This window comes from Pseudophryne corroboree, chromosome 6, assembly GCF_028390025.1.
Source record: "Pseudophryne corroboree isolate aPseCor3 chromosome 6, aPseCor3.hap2, whole genome shotgun sequence".
In the NCBI taxonomy this organism is placed as follows: domain Eukaryota; kingdom Metazoa; phylum Chordata; class Amphibia; order Anura; family Myobatrachidae; genus Pseudophryne; species Pseudophryne corroboree.
This window is the reverse complement of record NC_086449.1, coordinates 805,835,412-805,856,954: the sequence shown is the minus strand read 5'-3', so window position 1 is coordinate 805,856,954 and position 21,543 is coordinate 805,835,412. Positions and strand designations below refer to the sequence as shown.

The window sequence follows — 21,543 nt, the reverse complement described above, 5'->3', positions numbered from 1 at the left end:
AGCGGCTCCGCAGGAGACAGGGCACAATAATAAAAGCTTTAGGATCAGGTGGTGTGCACTGGCTCCTCCCCCTATGACCCTCCTCCAAGCCTCAGTTAGGATACTGTGCCCGGACGAGCGTGCATAATAAGGAAGGATATTGAATCCCGGGTAAGACTCATACCAGCCACACCAATCACACCGTACAACCTGTGATCTGAACCCAGTTAACAGTATGATAACAACGAAGGAGCCTCTGAAAAGATGGCTCACAACAAGAATAACCCGATTTTTGTAACAATAACTATGTACAAGTATTGCAGACAATCCGCACTTGGGATGGGCGCCCAGCATCCACTACGGACTACGAGAAATAGAATTATCGGTAAGTAAATTCTTATTTTCTCTAACGTCCTAAGTGGATGCTGGGGACTCCGTCAGGACCATGGGGATTATACCAAAGCTCCCAAACGGGCGGGAGAGTGCGGATGACTCTGCAGCACCGAATGAGAGAACTCCAGGTCCTCCTCAGTCAGGGTGTGCCCCTGACCAAGTAGCAGCTCGGCAAAGTTGTAAAGCCGAGACCCCTCGGGCAGCCGCCCAAGATGAGCCCACTTCCTTGTGGAATGGGCTTTTACTGATTTTGGCTGTGGCAAGCCTGCCACAGAATGTGCAAGCTGAATTGTACTACAAATCCAGCGAGCAATCGTCTGCTTAGAAGCAGGAACACCCATCTTGTTGGGTGCATACAGGCTAAACAGCGAGTCAGATTTTCTGACTCCAGTCGTCCTGGAAACATATATTTTCAGGGCCCTGACAACGTCAAGTAACTTGGAGTCCTCCAAGTCCCTAGTAGCCGCAGGTACCACAATAGGTTGGTTCATGTGAAAAACAGAAAACACCTTAAGGAGAAATTGAGGACGAGTCCTCAATTCTGCCCTGTCAGAATGAAAAATTAAGTAAGGGCTTTTATATGATAAAGCCGCCCATTCTGACACACGCCTGGCTGAAGCCAGGGCTAATAGAATCTTCACCTTCCATGTGAAATATTTTAATTCCACAGTGGTGAGTGGATCAAACCAATGTGACTTTAGGAAACTCAAAACAACATTGAGATCTAAAGGCGCCACTGGGGGCACAAAAGGAGGCTGTATATGCAGTACCCCTTTTACAAACGTCTGAACTTCAGGCACTGAAGCCAGTTCTTTCTGGAAGAAATTTGACAGGGTCGAAATTTGAACCTTAATGGACCCTAATTTTAGGCCCATAGACAGTCCTGTTTTCAGGAAATGTAGGAAACGACCCAGTTGGAATTCCTCTGTAGGGACCTTCTTGGCCTCACACCACGCAACATATTTTCGCCAAATGCGGTGAAAATGTTTTGCGGTTACATCCTTCCTGGCTTCGACCAGGGTAGGGATGACTTCATCTGGAATGCCCTTTCAGGATCCGGCGTTCAACTGCCATGCCGTCAAACGCAGCCGCGGTAAGTCTTGGAACAGACAAGGCCCCTGCTGGAGCAGGTCCTTTCTTAAAGGTAGAGGCCACGGTTCTTCCGTGAGCATCTCTTGAAGTTCCGGGTACCAAGTCCTTCTTGACCCATCCGGAACCACGAGTATCGTTCTTACTCATCTCCTTCTTATGATTCTCAGTACTTTTGGTATGAGATGCATAGGAGGGAACACATACCCTGACTGGTACACCCACAGTGTTACCAGAGCGTCCACCGCTATTGCCTGAGGGTCCCTTGACCTGGCGCAATATTTGTCTAGTTTTTTGTTCAGGCGGGACGCCATCATGTCCACCTTTGGTTTTTCCCAACGGTTTACAATCATGTGGAAGACTTCCCGCTGAAGTCCCCACTCTCCCCGGGTGGAGGTTATGCCTGCTGAGGAAGTTTGCTTCCCAGTTTTCCACTCCCGGAATTAACACTGCTGAGAGTGTTATCACATGATTTTTCGCCCAGCGAAGAATCCTTGCAGTTTCTGCCATTTCCCTCCTGCTTCATGTGCCGCCCTGTCTGTTTACGTGGGCGACTGCCGTAATGTTGTCCCACTGGATCAATACCGGCTGACCTTGAAGCAGAGGTCTTGCTAAGCTTAGAGCCTTGTAAATTGCCCTTAGCTCCAGTATATTTATGTGGAGAGAAGTCTCCAGACTTGATCACACTCCCTGGAAATTTTTTCCTTGTGTGACTGCTCCCCAGCCACTCAGGCTGGCATCCGTGGTCACCAGGACCCAGTCCTGAATGTCGAATCTGCGGCCCTTTCATAGATGAGCACTCTGCAGCCACCGCAGAAGAAAACACCCTTGTCCTTGGAGACAGGGTTATCCGCTGATGCATCTGAAGATGCGATCCGGACCATTTTCCCAGCAGATTCCACTGAAAGGTTCTTGCGTGAAATCTACCGAATGGGATCGCTTTGTAAGAAACCACCATTTTTCACAGGACCCTTGTGCAATGATGCACTGATACTTTTCCTGGTTTTAGGAGGTTCCTGACTAGCTCGGATAACTCCCTGGTCTTCTTCTCCGGGAGAAAACATCCTTTTCTGGACTGTGTCCAGAATCATTCCTAGGAACATTAGACGTGTCGTCGGAAAAAGCTGCGATTTTGGAATATTTAGAATCCACTCGTGCTGTCGTAGAACTACTTGAGATAGTGCTACTCCGACCGCCAACTGTTCTCTGGACCTTGCCCTTATCAGGAAAGCGTCCATATTTCTTTTAGGAAGAATCATCATTTCGGCCATTACCATGGTAAAGACCCGGGGTGCCGTGGACAATCCAAACGGCAGCGTCTGAACTGATAGTGACAGTTCTGTACCACGAACCTGAGATACCCTTGGTGAGAAGGGCAAAATTTGGACATGTAGGTAAGCGTCCCTGATATCCAGTGACACCATATCGTCCTGGTTCGCTATCACTGCTCTGAGTGACTCCATCTTGATTTGAACCCTTGTATGTAATTGTTCAAATCTTTTAGATCTCACCGAGCCGTTTGGCTTCAGTACCACAATATAGTGTGGAATAATACCCCTTCCCTTGTTGTAGGAGGGGTACTTTGATTATCACCTGCTGGGAATACAGCCTGTGAATTTTTTTCCAATACTGCCTCCCTGTCGGAGGGAGACGTTGGTAAAGCAGACTTCAGGAACTTGTGAGGGGAAGACGTCTCGAATTTCCAATGTACACCTGGGATACTACGTGTAGGATCCAGGAGTCCACTTGCGAGTGAGCCCACTGCGTGCTGAAACTCTTGAGATGACCCCCCACCGCACCTGAGTCCGCTTGTATGGCCCCAGCGTCATGCTGCGGACTTGGCAGAAGCTGTGGAGGACTTCTGTTCCTGGGAATGGGCTGCCTGCTGCAGTCTTCTTCCCTTTCCTCTAACCCTGGGCAGATATGACTGGCCTTTTGCCCGCCTGCCTTTATGGGTACGAAAGGACTGAGACTGAAAAGACTGTGTCCTTTTCTGCTGAGATGTGACTTGGGGTAACAAAAATGGATTTTCCAGCTGTTGCCATGGCCACCAGGTCCGATGGACCGCCCCTTTATACGGCAATACTTCCATGTGCCGTCTGGAATCTGCATCACCTGACCACTGTCGTGTCTATAAACATCGTCTGGCAGATAAGGACATCACATCTACTCTTGATGCCAGAATGCAAATATCCCTCTGCGCATCTCGCATATATAGAAATGCATCCTTAAAATGCTGTATAGTCAATAAAATATTGTTCCTGTCAAGGGTATCAATATTTTCAGTCAGGAAATCCGACCAAGCCCCCCCAGCGCTGCACATCCAGGCTGAGGCGATTGCTGGTCGTAGTATAACACCAGTATGTGTGTATATACTTTTTAGGATATTTTTCAGCTTCCTATCAGCTGGCTCTTTGAGGGCGGCCGTATCTGGAGACGGTAACGCCACTTGTTTTTATAAGCGTGTGAGCGCCTTATCCACCCTAAGGTGTGTTTCCCAACTCGCCCTCACTTCTGGCGGGAAAGGGTATACCTCCAATAATTTTCTATCGGAGGAAACCCACGTATCATCACACACTTTAATTTATCTGATTCAGGAAAAACTACAAGTAGATTATTCCCACCCTACATAATACCCTTATTTGTGGTACTTGTAGTATCAGAAATATGTAACACCTCCTTCATTGCCCTTAACATGTAACGTGTGGCCCTAAAGGAAAATACGTTTGTTTCTTCACCGTCGACACTGAAGTCAGTGTCCGTGTCTGTGTCTGTGTCGACCAACTGAGGTAAATGGGCGTTTTTACAAGCCCCTGACGGTGTCTGAGACGCCTGGACAGGTACTAATTTGTTTGCCGGCCGTCTCATGTCGTCAACCGACCTTGCATCGTGTTGACATTATCACGTAATTCCTAAATAAGCCATCCATTCCGGTGTCGACTCCCTAGAGAGTGACATCACCAATACAGGCAATTTGCTCCGCCTCCTCACCAACATCGTCCTCCTACATGTCGACACACACGTACCGACACACAGCACACACACAGGGAATGCTCTGATAGAGGACAGGACCCCACTAGCCCTTTGGGGAGACAGAGGGAGAGTTTGCCAGCACACACCAAAAACGCTATAATTATACAGGGACAACCCCTTATACAAGTGTTTTCCCTTATAGCATTTTCACATATGTAATCATATCGCCAAATAAGTGCCCCCCCTCTCTGTTTTAACCCTGTTTCTGTAGTGCGTTGCAGGGGAGAGCCTGGGAGCCTTCCTCACAGCAGAGCTGAGCAGGAAAATGGCGCCGTGTGCTGAGGAGAATAGGCCCCGCCCCCTAAAACGGCGGGCTCTTCTCCCGGAGTTTGTGAGATCTGGCAGGGGTTAAATACATCCATATAGCCTCAAGGGCTATATGTGATGTATTTTAGCCATAAAAAAGGTATAATACATTGCTGCCCAGGGCGCCCCCCCCAGCGCCCTGCACCCTCAGTGACCGCTGGTATGAAGTGTGCTGACAACAATGGCGCACAGCTGCAGTGCTGTGCGCTACCTTATGAAGACTGAAAGTCTTCTGCCGCCTGTTTCTGGACCTCTGGACCTCTTCAACTTCGGCATCTGCAAGGGGGGTCGGCGGCACGGCTCCGGGACAAACCCCAGGGTGAGACCTGTGTTCCGACTCCCTCTGGAGCTAATGGTGTCCAGTAGCCTAAGAAGCAAATCCATCCTGCACGCAGGTGAGTTTACTTCTCTCCCCTAAGTCCCTCGTAGCAGTGAGCCTGTTGCCAGCAGGACTCACTGAAAATAAAAAACCTAACTTAAACTTTTATTCTAAGCAGCTCAGGAGAGCCACCTAGATTGCACCCTTCTCGGCCGGGCACAAAAATCTAACTGAGGCTTGGAGGAGGGTCATAGGGGGAGGAGCCAGTGCACACCACCTGATCCTAAAGCTTTTATTATTGTGCCCTGTCTCCTGCGGAGCCGCTAAACCCCATGGTCCTGACGGAGTCCCCAGCATCCACTTAGGACGTTAGAGAAAAGTGTTTTTCCCCTTATAGCTGCTGTATCATTTAATACTGCGCGTAATTAGTGCCCCCCCTCTCTTTTTTAACCCTTTCTGTAGTGTAGTGACTGCAGGGGAGAGACAGGGAGCTTCCCTCCAACGGAGCTGTGAGGGAAAATGGCGCCAGTGTGCTGAGGAGATAGGCTCCGCCCCCTTATCGGCGGCCTTATCTCCCGTTTTTTTATGTATTCTGGCAGGGGTTAAATGCATCCATATAGCCCAGGAGCTATATGTGATGCATTTTTTGCCATCCAAGGTGTTTTTTATTGCGTCTCAGGGCGCCCCCCCCCAGCGCCCTGCACCCTCAGTGACCGGAGTGTGAAGTGTGCTGAGAGCAATGGCGCACAGCTGCAGTGCTGTGCGCTACCTTGTTGAAGACAGGACGTCTTCTGCCGCCGATTTTCCGGACCTCTTCTGCCTTCTGGCTCTGTAAGGGGGCCGGCGGCGCGGCTCTGGGACCCATCCAAGCTGGGCCTGTGATCGTCCCTCTGGAGCTAATGTCCAGTAGCCTAAGAAGCCCAATCCACTCTGCACGCAGGTGAGTTCGCTTCTTCTCCCCTTAGTCCCTCGATGCAGTGAGCCTGTTGCCAGCAGGTCTCACTGAAAATAAAAAACCTAAACTAAAACTTTCACTAAGAAGCTCAGGAGAGCCCCTAGTGTGCACCCTTCTCGTTCGGGCACAGAGATCTAACTGAGGCTTGGAGGAGGGTCATAGGGGGAGGAGCCAGTGCACACCAGATAGTCCTAAAGCTTTCTTTAGATGTGCCCAGTCTCCTGCGGAGCCGCTATTCCCATGGTCCTTACGGAGTCCCCAGCATCCACTTAGGACGTTAGAGAAATATTCCAATTTTCTGGGTACATGAGGATGAAATAAACGCTGTAATATGTCAAACTATAAAGTTCAATAGGAAGAAGAACTGTGTGTATGAACAAAGATTCTCAGAAAGTCAGATCATGAGGTACTAACTACTATCAGGTGAATAATCCGATACGTAATGCAACAAACCTCAAACACAAAGTGATCCAATAAGAAAAGGTAACATGTAACACTTGCTTTCCAGGAATGTATTAGGAGACCCTCAGTTTTACAGAAACCTCCAGTACTTCCCGGAGAGCAGGCTAAACTCCCGTAAACCCTTTCCTTGGCCTGAAAGGTGGGTGTAAACTTAAAAGATGATGACATCATATGCCCACATCGCCCACTTGGTGACACAAATGGTGTCATTAAGCCACGCCCACTCATTCTCTTTCTTTTTTTTTATACCTGTCCTCCCTATTTCACAGAGGTCCGACTTAGAAATTAAATACCAAGATAGAATTACAGATGTTTGAAATTGTCTACACCCCTCCTACCAGAGCAAGCTCCTGTGACACAGTATGTGCTAATTTAGTTTATTTTATGTAACAGAAACTGTATTAACGGTTCAGTGCTGAAATCCAAGTTTACCAAATAGTAAGGCTGTTAAAACACAAACCACTGTACTTCCAAATATGAGCAATTATTTTTTTTTATCCTACACCAATACTCCCTATGGCCAAGATTTATCAAGCCTTGCAGAGTGATAAATAGGACGGTGATAAAGTATCAGCCAACCAGCTCCTAACTGTCATTTTTCAAACACAGCCTGTGAAATGGCAGTTACGAGCTGATTGGCTGGTACTTTATCTTCATGCTATTTACACTATCCAAGGTTTGATAAATCTGGGCCATAGTATGTTTGAAAAATCCCATTTGGCAAAAAAAGTCTGGTACTAGAACTGGCGTGACACTGCATGAGAAGACTAGAGTGGGACGGGGAACGTTAAATGCCAAATTCTACCTGGAAGAATGCTAAATATTGCAGCCGAATGCAGGCTAAAACAAAGACTTTCAATCCTCAGGTCTAGAAATCTAAACTCACAGAGAAAAATATGCGCGTGTCTGTCCTGCTGTGACCCACTTCTACCATAAGATGGCACTGCTGCGTTATAATTTAGTTTTAGGAGTTTTACTAGTAAAGGAAAGGCTGTACCTTTTGCCAAATCTCTCTGGGGGAGATACTGTATATCAAACCAGATACAGTACCAACAAATCAGTGTGTGTCATTTCACAGGCTGTGTTTGAAAAAGTACAGTTACGAGCTGATTGGTTGTTACTTTATCTCTCTCCGTTTTATCTATATCCAAGCTTTGATACCACTCCCCCTGTATGTGATAAATGCCACATTAACCACTTAATATTTTTAGCTTTCTGGATCCTGATGTGATCTCATCAGGATATTAACTGATTGCTCAGACATTGTCTGAGGGGTCTAGAAATGAAAGTGTCCAAACTAAATGATAAATCCACTGTGCAGGGTTGTGCTGAACAGCAGACTCTCAACATACTGCAGAGGAAAATTCTCACTAGACTAAGCAGTTAACAAGAGCTTTATGAGTTACATGTGTCTTTACCTATTGGATCATACTGTATATTAGGTGTACCGTGTACTTTAATAGTGGTGACTAGCAAACAGCTTGGTTATAAGCCCACACATGCACACAGCTCTTACACAAGCAGGTGACCCAGTGACTCAGGCATGCAGGAAGATTGGCCCCCATCAGCCGCAGACATGACTGAACGTTCAGCAGGCCAAAAATTCCCAATGCTTTGCAATATTTCCGTCTCTTTACCCTCAAATGAGGATTTTCACCTAGATACCACTCAGAGAGATGAATCGTATTTCCCGCAGATGTCGTCTGTCTCACATTAGTTGTTTAGTACATTTTCATTAGGTCTCTATAAGTGCAAATGATTATAACAACCTCACATCTCATTACATGTTGTTTCCAATCATTACTTATTGCCAATGGCTGATAGTTTGGGGAATATAATTCAATGGGATCTGGTCGAAAAGAAGTGTGGTACGCCAGCTGCTGTGGAACTACATATCCCAGCATGTAGTGCCACAGTTTTGCTGTTAGGGCAAGCTAAAACTGGGGCAGGGAATGCTGGGATGTGTAGTTCCACAGCAGATAGATGTTCCCTAACCCTGATTTAAAGGGAATATTTAAATGTGGGCAGTAGGGGGAGCTGGCTTTATAGCATGTGCATCTTCCCCAATTCTGCTCTGTTCCCCGGGTCAACAGCCCCCGCTGAGTTCTCTATCCATCCTACTTATTCCTCTTCTCATTGACCTAGAAGCAGATATGGGATTGCAATGTCATGGCTGACAGTAAATAATTTACGGTCTTTCAAGGGCATGTGAGTACGTATCACCAGGTACTGTCTGGATGCACTATGGTGCACTACAAGTCCCAGCACTGCATGTTTATTGAAATTGGTATTCATTTTTAAATACTCCTGTTCAATAATTACTAACTTACAGAACCCAAAGAATAAGAACAGATAAATATCATTGAATTCAATGTACAAAATAGTTTTTTTTTTTACTGTGACTTTGGTAAAGACAGAAAAGTAGGGACATTTCCAGGAGAACTCTCCATGAAAATGAGGGGCAAGTGTGAAATTTAGGAAGTAGTCCAGGATCAATAACGTTCTGGTAGTGGACTAAATCCAGGATCGTCTATCAGACTTTCCATGTTATAAATGTATAATGAAGAACACTTAACTCAGAGTGTGAAAATATGTATGAATGCAATTAAAGGCCATTATCTGTGTGACCAGCACTGAGACTGAGAGCTCCTCCTGACGATTAGCCGCGATGATCCGGTATAAGATGAAGTACTCCCCAGATAGCAGATAGCTGGAAGTATGTTTCCTCCTGAGTACAGTATGTAACTCTCTGGCTTCTCTAGCTCAGATGTGAGGAATGTCACACAGCTGTCTGTGTGATGCGTCTGTCCTGCCCAGTGACGCTACAGTGTAGACTGTGCTGTGATACCATATGCTGCGCTATGTCTGTATGTGAAATCATCCATGGGCACAATAGTTACTCCAGTGAATATCATCTTAGTCATTACTACGGAATATTCACCACACAGGCCGCTAGGCACATGCAAAGGGCATCAATGCTTAGGGGGCACCACTTTTTTTTTTAAATTCATTTATAAATTGAGGGTCGGCACCAGAAACTGATCACTCCCCAACTATTTTCAGTGTGCTTGCCTACTATTCCTAACTCCCTCCTGGGAGATGTGGCGGAGGGACATGTATAGAAGTGGGCACCACCGCCATCATTACATGGGCAGGGCAATGTGCATGAAGATGCTAAATACACCACTCAGTGACGTGGGCAGGGCGTTACATGTGAATCTCTTTGACCCACGCATTCCGCCCACCTGTGCACATAATCTCTTCTTCAGGGGGGGAGACACGCTCGCTCTTGTGGGAGCCCAAACCAAACCAACTGTGAAATACAGTTTCTCCTGCATAGTCAGCTGAATACAATGCAAAGGTCTTTTTAATGAAATTAAACTGTGAGCCATTAGAATTAGAGATGAGCGGTTTGGTTTCACCCTGGTTACAATGGGGTCTGAAAACGCCATCCTATTGGCTAATCAGCTCTCTTGTGTTCTGGATGGCCAATCAGGTGACATTTTCAGATCTGAACTTGGAATAAGTTGGCGGGTAGAACAGTCAACACCGAAACGCTCATCTCTAATCAGGATTGTAAGACTTCCAGAGAGAACTCTGAGTGGAGATTTACAGCACCAGCGACACACATAATGGCTGTATACACATCCTCATTAAAGCCTATATAAAAGCTTAGCAGTCCTACAAGAAGAGAACATTAGCACATACATTTCTTAATATTTCCAGTAGTTAGATACAAAGAGAAAAAAAAATGTTTAAAGGGCTGCTAAATTATGTATTTCTGCCACAAGGCAGAAAGGGCTGCTAAATGATATATTTCTGCCATATGGCAGAAAGGGCTGCTAAATGCTATATTTCTGCCACAAGGCAGAAAGGGCTGCTAAATGATGTATTTCTGCCACAAGGCAGAAAGGGCTGCTAAATTATGTATTTCTGCCATAAGGCAGAAAGGGCTGCTAAGTGATATATTTCTGCCATAAAAAAACACTTTGCAAGGGGAAAAAAACCCTGCAAAAAACCAGGAGCGCTGTGCCTATTCGTTTAAACAAACACAATTTATATATCACACTGGACACTAGATCCTTAAAATTTAAAACATTTTCTTGTTTTTATTTTTATCATAAACATAAATGTAACAAATGCTGCAGCATATATTAAAAAATATTGATAAAATTAATATCACATATTCCATACAATTCAATTCCCTAATACTCAATATTGTTCCTTTCAAATAAGCATTAATCTATCGAGAATGTCCAATCCCACATATATATATATATATATATATATATATATATATATATTTCTCGCTGAGTTTTGTGGGTTCTATTACCTTAATTCTCACGTATATGGCTGCTTCCAAAATTTGTGTAATTTATGTATCTAGAGGCTTGATCATTGAATATGACAATAAAGTCCCGAACTACTCAGGTGCTGAGTTTATATGTGTGCACACATTTTTCTTGAAGAAGAGAAATTATAATAAATATAGAGTTAATAATTTTCACACATTGTTGAAATCATTTCACCTCCAAGGTATTAAAGTGCTTAATATTGATCATCAGGCTCCCTCTATTGATAGTATACCTATAATTACAGGTAGAGTGGATTTCTTTCAAGTGTCCTGATGTATTGTCACAGTGTTCAGGCTCCCTCTGCTGGTATCAGCCCGTATTGCATACACACTAGACGGATCCTATCCACAGCACAATACCAGTCAAGCAGGTGATTGTCTCTCACACAGTCCCTGGAAACGCGTTTCTCCGCCTTAACACACCCTCAGCGGCTTCCTCCGTCCAGTGTGTATGCAATACGGGCTGATACCAGCAGAGGGAGCCTGAACACTGACAATACATCAGGACACTTGAAAGAAATTCACTCTACCTGTAATTATAGGTATACTATCAACAGAGGGAGCCTGATGATCAATATTAAGCACTTTAATACCTTGGAGGTGAAATGATTTCAACAATGTGTGAAAATTATTAACTCTATATTTATTATAATTTCTCTTCTTCAAGAAAAATGTGTGCACACATATAAACTCAGCACTCTGAGTAGTTCGGGACTTTATTGTCATATTCAATGATCAAGCCTCTAGATACATAAATTACACAAATTTTGGAAGCAGCCATATACGTGAGAATTAAGCTAATAGAACCCACAAAACTCAGCGAGAAATATATATATATGTGGGATTGGACATTCTCGATGGATTAATGCTTATTTGAAAGGAACAACATTGAGTATTAGGGAATTGAATTGTATGGAATATGTGATATTAATTTTATCAATATTTTTTAATATATGCTGCAGCATTTGTTACATTTATGTTTATGATAAAAATAAAAACAAGAAAATGTTTTAAATTTTAAGGATCTAGTGTCCAGTGTGATATATAAATTGTGTCTGTTTAAACGAATAGGCACAGCGCTCCTGGTTTTTTGCAGGGGTTTTTTCCCTTGCAAAGTGTTTTTTTCTGGTTAATTAGATAAGTAACGCAATTATCCTTATAACTAGGAGCAGCAGTGCCTATTGGTGTTATAGTTAAGAATCTCCATTCTTTCGGCACTTGCTGGCGCCCGATCGCATGCACGGGGGATTCCACGATATAATAAGTGGGATAACCTGTGAATGCAATTTGTATATTTCTGCCATAAGACAGAAAGGGCTGCTAAATGATATATTTCTGCCACAAGGCAGAAAGGGCTGCTAAATGATGTATTTCTGCCACAAGGCAGAAAGGGCTGCTAAATGATATATTTCTGCCACAAGGCAGAAAGGGCTGCTAAATGATGTATTTCTGCCACAAGGCAGAAAGGGCTGCTAAATGAGGTATTTCTGCCACAAGGCAGAGGTATTAGTAACAATGACTAGCAGCTTACTAATGCAGCTTTCACCATTCCATCAGCATCTAATCACTGACGCTAAACCTTGTGTTCAGCTGGGTATACACCTGACGAAGCACATAAGCTGCAACATCGTCAAGGCTAACGATATCGGACATACACACTGAACAATATCATAAACGATATCGCCAGTGACGGCATCCACCCATATCCAGGTGCAGTCTTGTCCAATATCTTTATACTTCAAGGCTGGAGCTAAAGATATTGGACTTCATTAACCACCCTCAGGAGAACGCATCGTTAACGATATAGTGTATACACATTGGACAATGTGAACGATATATCGTCCGATCTGCCTGTTCGGATGATATATCGGGTGCATATAGTCAAGTGTGTACCCAGCTTTAGAGTATAATATACTGTGATAACTGTGGAATACTTTTCTGTACGATATGCAGCATTATAAAGAGGACGCACTACGAAAGCTTTATATTGTGGAATTTAAAAGTAAAGAATAAGCAAATAGCCTGCCGGACTGTAACAAATGAGCCAGCCTCACTGTCATTTATATGTGAGTGTGGTACGGCTGGAGGGAGGCAGTGAACATAGGGGGAGAGTTATCAAAGCTTGGAGATACATTGGAGCAGATAAACTAATTCTTGGAGAGTGATAAGGTGGAGAGAGATTAACTACCAGCCAATCAGCTTCTGTCAATTTTCAAACACAGCCTGTAACACGAGGAGCTGATTGGCTGGTACTCTGGAGTCTATGTACTAAGACTTAGGGGTATATGCAACTCCGGACGAATTGCGGCACTTTTTCGCCCGTTTTTAAATTCGACACAATTCGACCGTCGAATTCCGGCCGGCGGGTGCCGGAATTCGACATATTCAATACAAAACGGATTCGACAGTCCCGCTGTCGAAAAACGGACCATTTGACGGATTTTGATTCGATTTTTCAAAAGGTAAAAAAAAAAACGGTAAAGAACCCGAAAAAAAATTGCGTGGGGTCCCCCCTCCTAAGCATAACCAGCCTCAGGCTCTTTGAGCCGGTCCTGGTTGTAAAAATACGGGGGGGGAACTGACAGAGGATCCCCCGTATTTTAACAACCAGCACCGGGCTCTGCGCCTGGTCCTGGTGCAAAAAATACGGGGGACAAAAAGCGTACGGGTCCCCCGTATTTTTTGTACCAGCCCCGGGCTCCACTAGCTGGACAGATAATGCCACAGCTGGGGGACACTTTTATACCGCTCCCTGCGGCCGTGGCATTAAATACCCAACTAGTCACCCCTGGCCGGGGTACCCTGGAGGAGTGGGGACCCCTTCAATCAAGGGGTCCCCCCCCCCCTCCAGCCACCCAAGGGCCAGGGGTGAAGCCCGAGGCTGTCCCCCCCATCCATGGGCTGCGGATGGGGGGCTGATAGCCTTGTTGAAAATGAAAGAATATTGTTTTTTGCAGAAGAACTACAAGTCCCAGCAAGCCTCCCCCGCAAGCCGGTACTTGGAGATCCACAAGTACCAGCATGCGGGGGGAAAACCGGGCCCGCTGGTACCTGTAGTTCTACTGCAAAAAAAATACCCAAATAAAAACAGGACACACACACCTTGAAAGTAAAACTTTATTACATACATGCCGACACATACATACTTATTTATGTTGACACGCCGACTCTGTCCACGTCTCCAATGTCGACGACAATCCGGGGTACCTGAAAATAAAATTATACTCACCTGATCCAGTGTCCGGTTCTTTTATTGTAATCCACGTACTTGGCAAAAAAAAATTTTTACACATGGGACCCCTTTCCCTGAATGCAGAGACCCCCTGTGACTACTGGCACTCTCCTGATTGGCTTTGCGCGTCTGAGCTGGCAGATAGCGCATCGCAAAGCACCTCCATTATCTTCAATGGTGGGAACTTTGCGGTCAGCGGTGAGGTCACCCGCGGTCAGCCGCTGACCGCGGGTGACCTCACCGCTGACCGCAAAGTTCCCACCATTGAAACTAATGGAGGTGCTGTGCGATGCGCTGTCTGCCAGCTCAGACGCGCATAGGGAATCAGGAGGGTGCCAGGACGTGGCGCTGCCTGATTGCCTGAAGGGACCCTCTGTGACAGGAGTCACAGGGGGTCTCAGCATTCGGGGAAAGGGGTCCCATGTGTAAACATGGGACCCCTTTCAGTCCGTCTGGATCGGGTATGCGTTTTTTGTTTTTTTGCCAAGTACGTGGATTACAAATAAAAGACCAGGACACTGGATTTAGGTGAGTATATAATTTTATTTTCAGGTACCCCGGACGTCGACAGACGGAGATGTGGCCAGAGTCGGCGTGTCAACATAGGTAAGTATGTGTGTCGGCATGTATGTAATAAAGTTTTACTTTTACGGTGTCTGTGTCATGTTTTTATTTGGGTATTTTTTTTGCAGTAGAACTACAGGTACCAGCGGGCCCGTTTTACCCCCGCATGCTGGTACTTGTGGTTCTCCAAGTACCAGCTTGCGGGGAAGGCTTGCTGGGACTTGTAGTACTGCTGCAAAAAACAATATTCTTTCATTTTACAAAAGGCTATCAGCCTTCCATCCGCAGCCCATGGATGGGGGGGACAGCCTCGGGCTTCACCCCTGGCCCTTGGGTGGCTGGAGGGGGGGACCCCTTGATTAAAGTGGTCCCCACTCCTCCAGGGTACCCCGGCCAGGGGTGACTAGTTGGGGTTTTAATGCCACGGCCGCAGGGACCGATATAAAAGAGTCCCCCGGCTGTGGCATTATCTCCCCAGCTAGTAGAGCCCGGTGCTGGTTCCAAAAATACGGGGGACCCCTACGCTTTTTGTCCCCCGTATTTTTGGCACCAGGACCGGACGCAGAGCCCGGTGCTGGTTCTAAAAATACGGGGGATCCCCTGTCATTTTTCCCCCCGTATTTTTATTTTTACAACCAGGACCGGCTCAAAGAGTCCGAGGCTGGTTATGCTTAGGAGGGGGGACCCCCACGCATTTTTTTTTCTGATTTTTAACCCATTCCATTAAAAAAAAAATTAAAAAAAATTAAATATATAAATAATACTTGTGCCTCCTAAATAGACAAACCAAGTACCTAATCCCTTCTAATATAAATAGATATGCTATTAGCAATAAAAAAAAACACTAAAAAAAACATGTTTTTAAAAAATTTTATTACATTCCGCCAGCAAAGTGAGGCGGATTGAAAATGACGAATTTACTGTCGAAAAGCACTGTTGTCGAATTTACATTCTTCAATTGAATATACTTTTGTCGAAAAGCCGCATTTGTACCATTGCAGAAATGTCGAGTTTGTCAAATGTCGAATTTCAAAAAGTCGAATTTGAAAAGTCATTTTTTTTTGACGAAAAGTACTGAATTGCATTGTCGATTTTTTTTGGGGGGGTGAAAATGTCCCGTTTTTCGACATTTTCGGGAATTTGACCGCAATTGCATATACCCCTTAAAGAGAGATAATGTGGACAGAGATAAAGTACCATCCAATCAGCTCCTAACTGCCATGTTACAGGCTGTGTTTGAAAAATGACAGGAGCTGACTGGTTGGTACTTTATCTCTCTCTACTTTACCTCTGTACAAGCTTTGATCAATCTCCCCCCTGCTGGGTAACATGTCATGCTTGTGGTCACACAACTTGTAACATGATGCGGTGTCTCCGGGATCATACAGGATGTGAGGGGTTGGCGACAAAGGAATGATGTATTTTGCCACTGCATTAAGTACAAGGCATCAGACGAGGAAATAGTTACCCACAATGCAACACTAACGGGGGTCACATGACCGGGACAGAAAAGGGGGTTAGGGGATTAGTCCCATGGGAATCATGCGGTTTTGGTGACACTCGGGTCATACATACGGGTGCTGTCCTGGGCAAGGTCGGGACAGGAGTAGGTGAAAAGACCCTCACAGACAAAGAGTAACATGCAGTTACCTGAGGTTTCTTCACCTTAATGATCCAGCTTGGAGGAACGATTACTGCAGCATGGGCCCCCAGAGAGCAGGGCTCCTCTATGTGGTGTAGCAGGAAACAGGTGACCTTGTTGTGGAACTGGAAGACAGAATTGCACGTGTCAGGGGGAACCAACATAATGATAATCTTGCTTTTCTGTAATATCGCTGTTACCATGGGTGTTTTTTTTTACTGGTATTCACTATTTACAGTGAGTGTGTCATGTTATCTCTGCCAGCCGTTGGCTGACCTTTGCATTTGTTGAAACATGCCTAAGAGTGAAGTCACCCTGACTAGTATTATTCTGGAATCTGAATGAAAAACTTGCAGTCTCATAGGTAACACATATGCTCTATACGGGTTTTTAACACACAATGGGATGGCCAGTGTTGTTTAGTAGACATAAGCTGCATGACTTGCTTAGCTATTTCAGTTAGCGGCTGCTTGGGCACTGGACCTCGGGAAGAGCAGCCCAGTGTAGGGTTAATCATTGATCATCAACGTCAACTGTTGATGGTCTGATGGTGACAGTGAGTGGAGGGTTTTTCCCCACCATTGATTGGAGTCTGTCTATGGTAAACATCGCTTGTTGACCCACTGATGGTAAGTACTGGCCCCTCTATACGCATTGAGGGTTTTGTACCGATGGTGAAAAACCATCAGCAATGTGCCTACTTGGTCCACCCAACTTACATTAAGGCGCCTCCTCTCTTATGTAGGAGAGAACCTCAACAAACCGCCAGGTTACCTGACTGCTGGCGATACCATATTGTCATCTGTGTCTTCTCCAATATGGCGCATGCGCTGAAGACACAGAACCTGAGTCTTCCCTCTCTCCTGTGCTGGTGCAGCATTGGAGAAGACATTGCAGGCAGTCAGGGTAATCTGGTAAGAACCTGTCCTGTGTACATGGTCTGAGGCATGGGGCCCTCCTGACTAAAGGGCCAGTGTGCACCGCACACCCTTTTACCATTACAGAGACATCACTGTCCATTATGTAACAATGTTACATCATAACAGATCTACAGTGGTAAATATTATTCTTTGTAAATGTCTGATGTATCAATGCTTTACAAGAGAGAAGAGGACAAGTGAAGGTGTTGCCCATAGCAACCAATCAATTTGTACCTATCGTTTTAAAGACTGTACTTGATACAACCAAATTGTGTAAGGTTATAAATACGGAGGGGGATGCTGAGTCTCTTCAGAACGACTTAACTAAACTGGAAACATGGGCAGCAAAATGCAGAATGAGATTCAACACAGACAGGTGTAAGGTAATGCACTGTGGTGGTAAGACCAAAAATAACACCTACATACTAAATGGGGTAATATTAGGGGATTCTGTACTGGAAAAAGACTTAGGGGTTCACATAGATAACAAATTAAGCAGCAGTACCCAAAGTAGGAGTGCAGCAAAGAAGGCTAATAAGATATTAGCATGCATAAAACGGGGAATTGATGCTAGGGACGAGAGTGTTATACTCCCATTATATAAATCACTAGTGAGGCCACATCTTGAATACTGTGTGCAATTTTGGGCACCATATTATAAAAAGGATATCCTGGAGCTAGAAAAGGTTCAGAGGCGGGCGACCAAACTAATCAAGGGCATGGAGACGCTGGAATACGAGGAAAGGCTTGCAAGGCTAGGCATGTTTACACTGGAAAAGAGGAGACTAAGAGGGGACATGATCAACATCTACAAATATATAAGGGGTCAATACACAGAGCTTGGGAGGGACCTGTTTTCTATAAGATCAGCACAGAGGACACGTGGTCACTCGCTTAGGTTAGAGGAGAGGAGTTTCCGTACATTGAGGCGAAAAGGTTTTTTCACAGTAAGGACAATACGTGTTTGGAATTCCCTGCCTGAGAGAGTAGTAACAGCGGACTCAGTCAACACCTTTAAGAATGGGTTAGATAAATTCCTATTGGATAAAGATATTCAGGGTTATGGTGCGTAGGCACGCATTATAGTTAATATAACTAGTCCTAACATAAAAATAACTAGTCCTATAATAAGACTGCATAGGAGACCACAAATAGGTTAAACTCGATGGACAATTGTCTTCTTTCAACCTTAGTTACTATGTTACTATAAATGCTACCTCATAACTCATTGGTTGCTAATGTTATATTACGTAAGTACACATGGCTAGCGGCTGAGCCAGTGTCTTATACCCCAGTGATGTCAGTGGTCCCTTCCTGTGTAGACAAGTGCCAATGAGCTATCCCACCACACGGCCACCCCCATTGCGTGTGGGGCGGCATATACACTTTGGGGCTGATTCACAGTTGCACACAGATCAGCTCTGCGGATATGTGAATCTTAGTAACTGCACATACGCCGAAGCCAACATGCGGCAATTTTGAGCATCTGCGGGTGATTAAAAGCTGTGCGCATCTCAGCCGTCTCTCCACTTGCAGCATAGTGGGTGTGCCTGGGTGGCCACGGGGCGTCTGCATGTTGGGCAAGTGTGACGTAAGCGTGCAGACGGAACTGCGGCTATTCAGAGGCGAGCGTATCCATATAGGGGGTCATTCCGAGTTGATCGCTAGCTGCCGATGTTCGCTGCGTAGCGATCATTTATAAAAATGGCAAAACTACGCATTTGTATGGGGTGCAATGCGCACGCGTGGCGTACGGGTACAAAGAGCATCGTTGTTTTGCACTGCTTCTAGCGACGATTCCATTCGCACAGCCGATCGCAAGGAGATTGACAGGTGCGAGTTTGTGGGTGTCAACTGACTGTTTTCTGGGAGTGTTTGGATAAACGCAGGCGTGGACAGGCGTTTGCTGGGTGGGTGTCTGACGTCAATTCCCGGACCTTCGTCGCAGCAATCATCGCACAGAATAAGTAACTACAGGGCTGGTCTTGTTCTGCACAAAACGTGTTTGCTGCCGCTCAGCTGCACATGCAGTGGCGGATCTTGCCACGGGCAAGCAGTACTTTTGCCCGGGGCGCCGCCTTCCGGAGGGCGCTGGCGCCATCCGGAGGGCGCCGCACCGTGGCAAGATCCGCCACTGCTGCCCGCTGTGTCCCCGTCCGCCTCCGCTGCCCGCTGCCGTCCCCGTCCCCATCCCCGTCCCCGTCCGCCTCCTGAAGGGAACTAGACGCTATGCGTCTAGTTTCCCTTCCTGGAGAGTAACTTTGCTGAGCGGTGCGCGATGACGTCATCGCGCACCGCACAGCAAAGGTCCTCTCCAGGAAGGGAACTAGACGCATAGCGTCTAGTTTCCCTTCGTGGAGAGGACCTTTTGCTGTGCGGTGCGCGATGACGTCATCGCGCACTGCTCAGCATTCAAGCGGCGCTTTTAATGTACAGGGGGCGTAATTGACCACGCCCCCTGTATTAGGCCACGCCCCATTTCCTGCCCGGGGCGCAGAGCGGCCCTGTGCACATGCGATCGCACTCCTGCAAAGCGAAAATACACTCCCGCGTGGGAGGCGGCATAGCGTTTGCGCGGCTGCTAAAAGTAGCTAGCGAGCGATCAACTCGGAATGAGGGCCATGATCCCCAGCACCAGGGTTACGGCTGGTGCAGTTGCTCCCTGATAGCGACGGCAGTTAATTGGGCGGATGTATTAAGCCTGGAGAAGGGATAAAAGAAGTGATAAGTGCAAGGTGATAACGCACCAGCCAATCAGGTCCTAACTGTAATTTTTCAAACCTGCAATGATTGGCTGGTGCGCTATCACCTTGCGCTTTATCACTTCTTTATCCCTTCCCCAGGTTAATAAATCTCCCCCAATATCACAAGCGGACACAGGACACCCTGCGCTCAACGTGGCCCCAGATGTGGCTGAATCGTCTGTGACACCGAATCAGGGCATTTAGCTTACATCCACAGGCTTCCACTCCTGCAAGATGTATAATATTACATAACGGACATGGAAAGAGGAGGAAGAAGGCTTGGAGGAAGCAGCTGCACGTGACGTTAGAAGTATAAAAGGAACTCTGAACCATACATTAGAACAGAGGTTCTCAAACTCGGTCCTCGGGGGCACACACAGTGCATGTTTTGCAGGTCTCCTCACAGAATCGCAAGTGAAATAATTAGCTCCACCTGTGGACCTTTTAAAATGTGTCAGTGAGTAATTAATACACCTGTGCACCTGCTGGGTTACCTGCAAAACATGCACTGTGTGGGCCCCCGAGGACCGAGTTTGAGAACCTCTGCATTAGAACCTGCGAGCGTCTCCTGTCTGTACTTAACCAGCCCTTGTGGCCGCTATATTTAGATCTGGCTGCTCGGCGGTGACTGTGCACAATGGGATTCTTTCTGAACACAGAAACACATGAAGCGCTCTAATTACAGCAGGCTGGAGCTGTGTGGGTATACCGTACAGTAGGCTTTCCATGACTAATAGCTAACTTGAGAACACACTGAGACTATCATTACACCGCATGCCCCATGGTAATTCCTGGTTACAGCGTTCTCACCCCTTGTGCACCGTCTGGAACACGGAGGCCTTCCATGCTCAGGCAATGATGCTAATTGCGTCTCATACAATACAGGCTTAAACCTAGTCATTCCGTGTAGGACAAGCGACAATGCGACTGAAATAAACACACTGGCAAATGCTTACATAGCAGGGGAAGCTATTACCGGCCACTGATAAATACGCAAGTGTGGAGCTCGTTACAAGACGTCATTGTACGGTGACGTCACTGAAGTGGATTTACCCTCCACTCGCGTGTTTTTATGAACCTGTACATGAATTTGGGAATGCTGGCGGGGCACCATAGGTGGACTCGGACGGACGGGAACATTACTGATTCTGACAGCTGTGTTTCTCAAATCCAGTCAGGAAAGACCACTAATGGTGCATGTTTTCCAGAACGTACCAAGGAATCACAAGCAAAATACCTAGCACGGCCTGTGGCTCTTTCCAAATGTTTTGGGCAGCAAATGATAAACGTGTTAGAGTTAAGAGATTTGGAAAACATACCCCAGATATAGGAGACACTATATAATGCTGCCTTGGGTGCAGTCAGGGCCGTCTTAACAGCATTCTAGGACATGCGCAAAGCAATGCATTGATGCCCCTACACACCCATACACGGGAAACCCCACAAAAAAAACAGGGCCCTCCTGCAGTCCTGCACCATCTCTCCAAATGCCTCCATACAGTGAATGGATGTCAGCACTCTAATTAGCTCCAGACATCCACCAATCAGCAT

At 46.1% G+C, this 21,543-nt stretch overlaps 1 protein-coding gene across 13 annotated transcripts in view; it reads right to left on the bottom strand.

Annotated features, from left to right (window-relative positions):
• DGKI (diacylglycerol kinase iota) overlaps positions 1–21,543 on the bottom strand; it is a 439,065-nt gene that overhangs the window by 204,971 nt on the left and 212,551 nt on the right. For 12 of the 13 annotated variants that reach the window (XM_063928993.1, XM_063928994.1, XM_063928996.1 and 9 more), the window contains exon 8: positions 16,337–16,453. In XM_063928993.1, coding sequence (XP_063785063.1) covers positions 16,337–16,453 — 117 coding nt within the window. The remainder of the gene's footprint in view (positions 1–16,336; positions 16,454–21,543) is intronic. The other variant, XM_063928986.1, reaches the window with a different exon arrangement.